Source organism: Morus notabilis, unplaced genomic scaffold (assembly GCF_000414095.1).
Source record: "Morus notabilis unplaced genomic scaffold, ASM41409v2 Scaffold59, whole genome shotgun sequence".
In the NCBI taxonomy this organism is placed as follows: Eukaryota; Viridiplantae; Streptophyta; class Magnoliopsida; order Rosales; family Moraceae; genus Morus; species Morus notabilis.
The window spans coordinates 77,604-88,149 of NW_010360713.1; the positions used below are offsets into that span (position 1 = coordinate 77,604).

Below are 10,546 nucleotides of genomic sequence, written 5' to 3' on the forward strand. Positions count from 1 at the left end.
ATTTGGGGTAGGGAACTTGACCTTTTGGTGGTAAACGGAAGTTATGGCCCTTAGCGCCTGAAGGGTTGGTCTTTCAATCACGGCGTTGTATTGGGAGCCTCCTTTTATAACCACAAAGTTGGCCATTGTGGTAGCATGTCGGGGGTTTTCTCCAGCGGTTATAGGCAACCGGATGGTCCCCTGGGGGATGACGGAGTCCCCAGTGAAACCATATAGCGGCCTGGAGGTTTTTTCCAATTGTTTCTTTTGGATCCCCATTTTCTCTAGACAGTCGGAGTATAGGAGGTCCACCGAGCTCCCATTGTCCACCAGGGCTTTCACCACCAAGGCGTCGTTGTGGGGGAAATGAACCCCACTAGCGTCATCCTCGTTAAAGGCCACGTCGGTGTGACTGTACCTTGGGGTTTTCGCAGCGGAGACGCTCCAGAATCGCTCATGATAAACCCCGCTGGCCTCGTGGGCGTAGTCCTTCTGAGACCTTCTTGAGTCTCCTCCTATATAAGGACCGCCGAGGACAGTCCGTATGACGCCGACGGGTTCGTGATCCTCTGGGCGCTGGTCCTCTTCTCGGTGTCGACCGTCATTTTACCTACCATGGCCGTCATTTCGAGGTCTTCGTTCGGCCCTGAACTCTTGTAACCTTCCCTCGCGGATCACTCTTTCAATTTCATCCTTGAGGTCGGCGCAATCGTTGGTGTGGTGGCCGACATCGCCGTGGAACCTACAGAATTTCGTCTGGTTCCTTCGGCTGGGATCTAACTTCATCGGTTCCGGTCGGCGCAGCAAGTTCCCGCGGCCAACCTGATTGAAGACCTCCTCGACTCCTACCGTTAGCTCGTGGTAAGAATCATATTTTTGGAACAGTCGAGGCTTACGAGTATCCTCTTTCCTCGGCTTCTTGGCTTCTGGAGCGTTCGTCGTCGCGGCGGGCTGCTTGTCTCCGTTTCCTCCACCTCGACGCTTCTTCCCATCCTGTTTCACAGGCGTCGACCCTTGTTCGGTTCTTTTATTCTTGTTGGACCTGTACTCGGGGTCATTTGCGTCCGCCTCTTCGGCGTTGATGTACCCCTGTGCTTGCGCCAAAAACTCCTTGTAGCTGGACGGAGGTTTCCGGTTAAGCTCTCTTTTGAATGGGGTAATTTTCTTCATGCTAGATAGGGTCCCCATCAAGGCCTCTCTATCTGTTATATCCATCGTGGTGGCGACAACTTCCCCATATCTCGCGAGTCATTCCCTTAGTGACTCGTTCGGCTTTTGGTATATCGTCGTCAGATTCTGCTTTGAGGGGACGTACTTTTTGACTCCTATGAATTGGAGGGAAAACGCTTCCTTCAACTCGTCCCAGCTTGAGATAGAGTTTGGCCTCAGCGTCTAAAACCATCTTCGGACATAATCCGTCAAATGGTTTCGAAAGGCTCGGCACATGATCTCTTCGGCATAACCGTGTAAGAGCATGTGCCCTGTGTACATCTCCAAATAGTCGTCGGGATCTCCTCACCCATCATACGGTGGGATTGACGACGACCTGTATTTATCGGGGAGAGGGGGCACCATTATTTCTTCGGCAAATGGATAGTCATGTGTGCAGCTGGGCGTGATATCGACGTTTACCACCTCAGCCACACGACTTATGTTCTTTTTTAGGCTCGCCACGTCCCCTGTCAGTTTTTGCTCCAGGCTGGCCATACGTTCCATGATGGCGCGTGCTTCTTCTGTCGAAATGGCCGAGCCGGCTACTCTCGACGCTTCTGCCCTCTGAGCGTTGGGTCCGCCTCGGGCCTGGCCGCCTGCTTGTACTGATCCTGAGTCTCCCGGTGGGTTTCCACCTAGATTCTGGGATAGTACCTCGGGGTTTCCTGGACCTCTCCGTACCCGGTCCTCGGGAGCTCGGAGTCCCGCGGCCCCCAAACGGCTGCCGGAGGATTGGGAAGGCCGAGGCCTAGGAGGGCCCCGGTGATTCTCACTATCTCCGGTTCCTTCTTGGATATGTGGGTGGTCACCATGGTTCGGATTTCCTGCCATGGCAGGTCCCTGCGGCCTCGGGGCGTCTTCTAATAGCAGCATGAAGTTCCTTCCATCTAAGCGCTTAACCACGGTCATTAGCCCACGTACCAGCTCGGTTAGAGTGGTTAGTTGGGCCTGCATCTGCATCGGATCCGGCCGTGGTGCTTCTGGAGGTGGGACTTCGTTTCCGACCGGGCGTAGATCTTCTTCCATCCCGCTATTTGTTGGATGGATGGCGGTTTATAACTATGTTGTTGGGGGTCGAACGCTTTCGATCTCTAGTGGAGTCGCCAATTGTAATTTCGTCAACAAAAACCGGCCGGGTTACCTCTTGGTTTCCCTTTGGATTACCGGCCTGTGTGTAGTGAACGTATGAGGATTTGTTGAATATGTGTGTTTGTGTGTTAACTAAATCATGCATAGACAAACGACACAAGGAATTTTATAGTGGTTCACTTTATAAAATGAGAGCTACATCCACTGTGATTTTGTATTTCTTTTGAGAAGATAACAATTTACAACAATTGCTCTCATTAAATCTCTTTTTTCTTTGCTGGAATCTCTGAACCCCTTCGTTACTGGAGTCTTCCTCCTTTTATACTGGGCTTCCTTCGCTTAGGGGGTTTCCTTCATGGGTGGAAGCACTCAAGTGCTATTCCTTGGTAGGCCCAGACGTAGCCCACTAATCAGCACTGTTCACTCAGCCAATCAGTCTCCTATTACGGCTTTGTGCTTCCCCGTAATACTTTCCTGTCCCCTGTGGGGCGGTTTGAGAGCTTGCAATTAATGCCTGCAGACGTCCTCCACTTTTGCACACAACCCGTCACGTCCTCTAAAGAACGTTCCCCTCGTTGTCAGCGCTGCTTAGCCCAATCGCCCTCTTTGGCGGTCCTTTCTGCGGTCGAGGGATCTTCGTGCCTTAATCTCGACGGCGCGATCTGTTGACGCCAGAAGGAATCGTCGCCCTAATTTGGACTTCGTGCTTTGGGCTTTCCAGCGGAATAGGAGGGAGCCATGGACGTTGAGGGTTGTTGCTTGACGGAGAGTAGTTAAGGCCACGTGTCGTATTATCGTTCGTCCATGTGTCCGTCATATTTTTCCACACAACAGCTGCCATATAAGGTTTCGAGAAATTAGAATTTAAGACTTCTAGTTCTAGATATGTTGGACAGTTTATTACCGCATAAATATGTACATTACTTGGCACTTGCTTTGAATGCCTGCTCCCGTAGAGCTCACTTCTCTCCCAAGACTATTCTACTATTCATATCTCTAATACAATGTTTTCCTTGTACACAAAAACAGATTTGCGCACAGGCTGCGCAGCCACTGATCGACTGTCGGATGTCCCGAAATGAGTTTTCTTTGCAACTAGGAATGTGTCGTACTGAAAAAGCTATCTTCATCTTCCTCTGAGCCCCTCTCCTTCTTGCCTCTGTAACTTGTAAGATACTTTGTATTGCCCATAAGTGGAGCAACATCAAATTCACTCCCCACCCTTTTGGCTTCATATGCTTCTGGACTGCCGTATCGACGAAGAATCTGCAAAACCTCCTTCATAGAAGGCCTAGCCGAAGGTGAAGTGCTTGTACACATGAGTCCTAGTTTGAACACAGTGGTCATCTCGTCTAAATTACAAGGTTTCTTTATCTCCACGTCAAGGGCATCACTAATAGGCTTTTCATCACCGTAATGCTGCCATGCCCATTCCGCTAAGTTCATATCCTCCTCTTCACAATTCGGCTCCCTTCCAGTTGCTAGTTCAAGTAGTACAACCCCAAAGCTATAAACATCAATCTTCTCATTGACCTTTGCCGTGTAAGCATATTCTGCGAAATAAAATGGATTTAAGATTATGATAAACGAGTTTTAGATATTGCTTTTAGAAAAAAGGCTAGACAGTATCAACTAAAATTTATGATCATTAATGGAAGAAAATAGGAAAATTCTTTACCGGGGGCGAGGTAACCGAAAGATCCGGCAATGGCAGAAACACTGTGGTGTTCTCCATGCTTGGCCAATATCTTGGCAAGCCCAAAATCTGCTATCCTTGCCTTGAACTCAGTATCCAACAATATATTGCTTGACTTAACATCGCGGTGAATGATGGACGGCGAGCAGTCATGATGCATGTAGCACAACCCTTGTGCAGCCCCAATTGCAATCTGCAGCCTCCTAGGCCAATCCAAAACAGCATGATGAGCCAAACCAATTCCATGACTCAATAATTTCCTCCTCCTTCCATGAAGCCAAATATCTAGACTCTGATTCTCCATGTACTCGTAGACGAGAAGCTTCGAGTTCTCGCTTGAAATGCAGCACAGCAACTTCACAATGTTGGAGTGCCTAATCATTCCCAGAATGTGAACTTCTGCTAGGAATTCCTTCTCCAAATGCTCATCCCATTTCCTGTCGTTCCAAATCTTCTTCACAGCCACAAATTCACCAAGACTATTTGTGCCAATCCTGTAAACTTTCCCTGATCCTCCATCACCAATCAGATTGTTCTCCGTTAAGTTCCTCAAAACGTTATATTCTGTGAAATCCAATCTTTGGAATGAGGTAAGCTTCCATGACGCTAACTTCTGATCATGCCTTTTCCTTCTCTGCTGTTTGACCATGAAAAAGGTCAACGAAACAGTCACCAGCAAAACCATAATGGCGAGTATCAGAATCAAGGCAAGGACTTTGGAAGAGAACGTTTTGGAGTTTCGGAAATATTGGGTACCACAAGTTTTAAGAAGAATCAAATTGTTGGAACATAGATTTGGATTGTTCAAGAAACTGTTTTCATAAGCAAGATTGTCAAACTCATATGGGATTTTCCCGGAAAGATTGTTGGAAGACAAGTTGAGTGAATTTAGCCTCAAACGGCCAAGCTGAGGAGGAATTTCACCTGACAATTGGTTTTCTGATAAGTCTAAGTAAAGAAGGTTCGGTAGAGAAGCAATAGATTGTGGAATTTGGCCTGAGAGTTCATTCCTTGAGAGATTAAGCGTGTCTAGTGACTTCCATGAGACGACTTCCAACGGCAATTCGCCCGAAAACCGGTTCCCATCGAGCAACAAAGTCGTTAATCGCGAAAGGCTCGTGAATTCAACCGGAATTTTCCCGGAAAACTGGTTATTACTAGCCTTGAAAACGATCAAACTCTCCCAAGTGGACGCTCCCGTGGGGATTTCGCCGGAGAATCTGTTGTTACTAATTTCCAGCCTTGACAAGTTCCACGGCAACTTGCTCGGAAGCTCGCCGTAGAACGAGTTTTTGCTGATCATCAAAGTCGACAAATTCATCGCCGTCCACAACTCCGGCGGAACCTCGCCGGAGAAATTGTTCCCGTAAAGCTGAATACTAATCAAAGAACTGCAATTTCCTAGACCTCTAGGCAATTCTCCGCTAAGGTTATTGGCGAACGCAATCATTCCCCGTAAAGCGCCGTTTTCGCATAGATTTACCGGTAGTTCTCCCGCCAGTTGATTGTTCGAGACCTCGAAAGCTTCGAGCTTCGAATGTAGGCCCATCTCCGGCGGCAGAGTTCCGTTCAACTTGTTGTTGAAGACGCGGAAGAGCTTCAGCGTCGGAATTAGGCCTAAACTCGCCGGAATCACGCCGCTCAATTGATTCGAAAACAGGTTCAGAACCGACAAATTGCTCAACTTTCCGAAATCTTCCGGTATCGAACCGGTCAAATTGTTCATAGAAATATCAATTTCGCTCAAATTCAGTGCCTGAACAGGTCTCGGAATCTCACCGGACAATCTATTATGAAATAGAAGTAAAAATTTTAGATTCTTCAACAAAAACAATCCGCTAGGAATCGAACCGTCTAGCTTGTTCATCGAAAGGTCCAATTTCTCGAGGTTCTGAAGATCAGCGAAACTTTCCGGGATATTTCCTTCCAAATTAGTGCCTGTCATCCACAATTCCTTCAAATTCTTCAACTTTCCGAATTCCGCCGGTATCGAAGCAGGGATGAAGAGGCCGTTATAGGCCAATCTTAGCAGTTCGAGATTCGACAAGTTTCCGATCTCGCTCGGAAATGTCCCGTTGAACAAATTCATATGAAGATTAAGCTCTCGCAACTCCGAAAACTGGCCGATAGACGCCGGAATGTCGCCGGAGAAGTTGTTCCCGCTGAGGTCCAAAAGCCGGAGGCCTGAAATCCGGTCGATGTCGTCGGGAATTCTGCCGGTGAAGTTGTTCTGCGAGAGGTCGAGGAATCGGAGCTCCGAGCAGTTGTATAGAACTTTCGGAAAATCCCCGGGGACGTAATTCAGTGCCAGGTCGAGAGAAGTGAGGTTCTTGAGGTCGCAAATCGTCGCCGGAATCTTCTCCGTTATGTCCTTTTCGCGGAGTAAAACTCCGGTGACGACGGTGCCGTCGTCGGAGCATTGAATCTCGGGCCAATCGCACGGCAAGGACGAGGAGTTCCACGACGAAAGCGATGGCGGATTCCCCCATTGTTGCCTGAGTTTGAGCAGGATTGATCGCTCGGTATCCAGGGACTGTGAAATTACCTCCAGGGGTAAGGCCACCAGGACGAGAAGAAAGAGAGGGATCGCAATTATGGGAACTGATAAGGGTATTTTTGACATTTTGAGAGAGTTTGGTTCGTTATTCTGGTTATGATTTCTGCCGGGAAAAAAATATATTCATTGGGGGGAGGTAAGAAGTAACGGCCAGTATTCAAAATTGATGGCCTTTTGGGGGTATATGTGTTGGTTTAAGCTAAACGACAATGAAATGTTCTGTAATTACGGTTATGCCACTGAAAGTGATTTGGAGTCGAGTCAGGTAAGTCAATCCACAGAGTTATGTTCTTACACGGATCAACTAAAAGCTACCAAAATTGGTTTAAAAGAAAAGGAAGAAGACATTAGAGAGCTTTTTTTTTTTTTCAATAATAAGGAAGAGATTAGTGATAGTTAAAATATTTAGGGAGAGTTATTCACCCACCAAAAAAAAAAAAAGAGCATGTAGGAGAGTCGTCATCCATATGGGAAAGGGGGATGAACGTAAATTCAAACATGAATGGCGTTATTTTTTCTAATTGTGTTAGTTCCACTGTTGAAGCAATATATTCTTCCTTTTAATTCCCCCACAAAACAAAAGCAAATAACAGAAGATATCTTTTCAGGTTAGGCACAATCCCTCCTTAGCTACCGGCGCATCCTTTTTGTTTATTCATTTTTTAGTTTAACCCCCTCTTGGATTCTAGAAGTTCAATATTTTATTTCTATGCGTGGAAGAACAACTAATTAATGTTCATGTATAAAGGTGTATTTATGGTGGAGAAGGTTATTTTGTTTCACCGTAGAAAACACGTTTTAATTGTTATATTAGTTTTTTAACGGTCTGCAGGTATAAATTATGTATCGCGCGGTATAAATTTTTAATACGGATATGCACAGATCTAACTGTTAAAACATCGATCTAATAATTAAAAATAACAGTTTTAATCGGTGGAGCAAAATAACATTTTTTACCATAAAAATTCCCTTATACATAAGTCGAAACAATAAAATATATAACTCCTTGTTTTACAATGCATATGAGAGACAAAGACTGCTATAGGATTTTTAAGCACCATTCTCTAAGGTTTACTTTTCTTTTGACATATTCCAAGCAAAGATACCAACCCAAATTATATAATTAGGACGAATAATGGTCTCTAGAATTGTTTGGGAATAATAATATGGAGTTCAACAAAAAACACATGTCCTGACAGTTCATGGACAATCACTGGCCAGAAGATTAGCTGAACTTTAAATGTTGCAAAAATAAATATTACTCTTATCAATTATTATTATTTTTTTGGAAATGATATGTTAAGAACGTCCGAGCCATCTCGTTATAAATTAATATTTGTATTCAATAAGAGTAAAAATCAGCAAAAGTTTGAGTATGGTAATGATGCGATAGTTCATTACCATTATCAACAGGGGGAAAAACTCAATATTATGCATATTTACGATTTGCAAAAACTTCATTTTCTTACATAATCTTAACGTTAAAACTGAAAAATGCATATCATGCTTATCAAGGAACATCATATGTATATACTATAAAAATACATGCATGCATGTATTCGGCAAAAGCTAATTGCAACTTTTATTTAACAAAAGCAATCCAAATTGAGAATTCATAAAGTACGAGTACAATGCTTATCAAGGAACATCATATGTATATACTATAAAAATACATGCATGCATGTATTCGGCAAAAGCTAATTGCAAGTTTTATTTAACAAAAGCAATCCAAATTGAGAATTCATAAAGTACGAGTACATAGTTGCAAATATGGCTTATTCGACTTAAGCTCAAAGCTCTTTGGCTTGGTTCTAAGTCAACCACAACCCTATACCGGTGAAGCATTAGGGACGGGGAAATCAGAAAAAAACATAAAAAAAAAAAAAAAAGGCCACTAGATTTAGACGACCAAGAGGCAACAATATTATTAATGGCAGATCACAGGAAACTTCCCACTTCTTGTTGGATTTTTCTTCACCTAAATTGCATAAATATTCAGAGTGCGCCTTTTTATTTGTCTTTGACCGTTAAAAACGCTTTACTTGATATGTATATTGTAGTAAATGTCATGTTCATTCGTTAGTCAAACTTCAAAAAAAGACACTCTTTTGAACGCACTGGTTTATCTTTTTCCTGGCCGCCTGGCCATATTCATACTTGTCCCATTCATCTTGATGACGTCATACAAATTGAATTCTTCGCCATTGTTAGTGTGCTTGAGTAGGATCTAAAAGATCATAGAAGCTTCGATTTAACTCAAAGAAATGTTTTCATCTAGAACGCGCACACACGCATTCATGACACACTTTCACATAAACACACACACACACACACACACACAACAAGATCCATGTACCCTAATAAATCCTAACCAACAAATTGCTCAAACATGAACAGTTTCTATTATAATGTTTCTTTTCTTTTTTTTTTTTTTGCTCTGAAAAAAAGGAATCTTCGGTATCACTTCACTCCCATCTATTTCATCATTTTGGAAATCTCCGGGCTCTCACCAATGCAATGGAAATAACCTAACTCAATTGTACTCGAAAAACGAGTCCAATTTTCTCTCATGCCGCTCATTGTTCCACAACACATTGGTCAAGTTAAGTGTCCTAAAGTAAGATTGTAGAGTATGAACTCTCGGCATATCTTAAGAGGAGAAAAAAGAAAGACATCTTTATCACTACACTCACTCATTAGTGGTCTATTATGATAAATTAAATTGGAGACGTATGGCCTATTAATTATGTAATCTTCCTATTTTCAAATTTTAGACTTGATAAATACGGATTAAATACAACTTATTTTTGATTATTAATCAACTTTAAAGAAAAAGGAAAATTCTACTTGTAATTTTATTTTAAACCGTTAAATCTATATAAGATTTTGTTAGTTTTATGCATTTATTCAGCTTGATGTGATCAGTAGGGTATCGGGTATCCCAACTGCAGAAAGCTCCAATAAAAAAAAATGAAGTTGGTTTAAGATTCGATTAACCATAACATTCAACATTACACATTGCACTGAATTATTTAGGGAAATTGTCAATGGGCACAGTAGAAAATAAAGGCAGAGAATGTTGAAGTCACAAATTTTTGTTTAAATCTTTTTGGCTACTAGTTATATTAGTCAACAAAAGCGAGAAGCTTTACTTTGTGAAATGTTGATGCACATGTAACATGTTTGAACAAATTAGAAGAAATGTTGGAATAGCTAACTCTTAAGTAAAAAAATGAAAATACATACTATATTGAAGAACATGTTTGAAAATTATTATGTCCGTCCATTAATACTGGTTGACGGAAATTAAATAAGACACATAAAGTAGCCCGTTGATTCTAGAATATTATATTGTGTGGTAATTTATCTGAATATTTGTGAACGACAATAAACAGAACAGAGAGAGAAAAAAAAATCCAATACTGATATCTTAACTGTGTAAATTCTGGTTGATAAGAGGAATGCAACTTAAATAAAATAGCCACTCTACGAATACAAATTTTACACGTGGGTACTCTAACTAACTACCTATTTACAACTTGATCAGAGATCTAACCACTAACTTACTAAATAATCCTGATTAACAAACAATAAAACCAATTATCTCTAACAGTAGTTGTACTTGTGATCTTCTTGATTTGCCAGTTTGAGAAAAATGGATGCATAGATCATCGTTAGAGGGAAGGTTGTGATGGCCATTGGTTACATTTGAGTCTTCGAGAAGGGTTGTTAAGAATGCGCGAACAAAAGTCCTACATTGATTAGACATGAAAGGGACCCAACAAAATATACAAAAAAGAAAGGTCAGTTGCGTTAAAGTATTAAAATATTATTGGCTCATCTCTTAACAGCTTAAATTTTTAAAATGTATTGGTAAACTAACATGATATCAGAGCGGGATGTCCTGAATTCAAACTCTCGTAATTGCACTATTTATTCCCATTTAAATTGTAATAATGTGTTGAGTCTTTTTCACGTGTTGGACTTTTCAATTAATTTATCCACATGATTGC

The 10,546-nt window shown here is 42.3% G+C and overlaps 1 protein-coding gene across 2 annotated transcripts; it reads right to left on the reverse strand.

The window, feature by feature from the left end:
- Positions 1-2,459: 2,459 nt before the first annotated feature.
- On the reverse strand, positions 2,460-6,815 carry LOC21389336 (receptor-like protein kinase HSL1). Of its 2 annotated transcripts, XR_002902121.1 has the most exons (3): positions 3,959-6,815; positions 3,205-3,833; positions 2,460-3,114 (listed from the first exon to the last, which is right to left on the reverse strand). XR_002902121.1 is itself a non-coding variant. In XM_010097157.2 (2 exons), the coding sequence occupies exons 1-2, from the start codon at positions 6,597-6,599 to the stop codon at positions 3,376-3,378; spliced, it is 3,099 nt and encodes a 1,032-aa protein (XP_010095459.1). In that variant the 5' UTR covers positions 6,600-6,815; the 3' UTR covers positions 2,460-3,375. The 2 variants fall into 2 exon arrangements, 1 of the variants encoding a protein (XP_010095459.1); XM_010097157.2 differs by having other exon boundaries at positions 2,460-3,833.
- Positions 6,816-10,546: the final 3,731 nt, after the last annotated feature.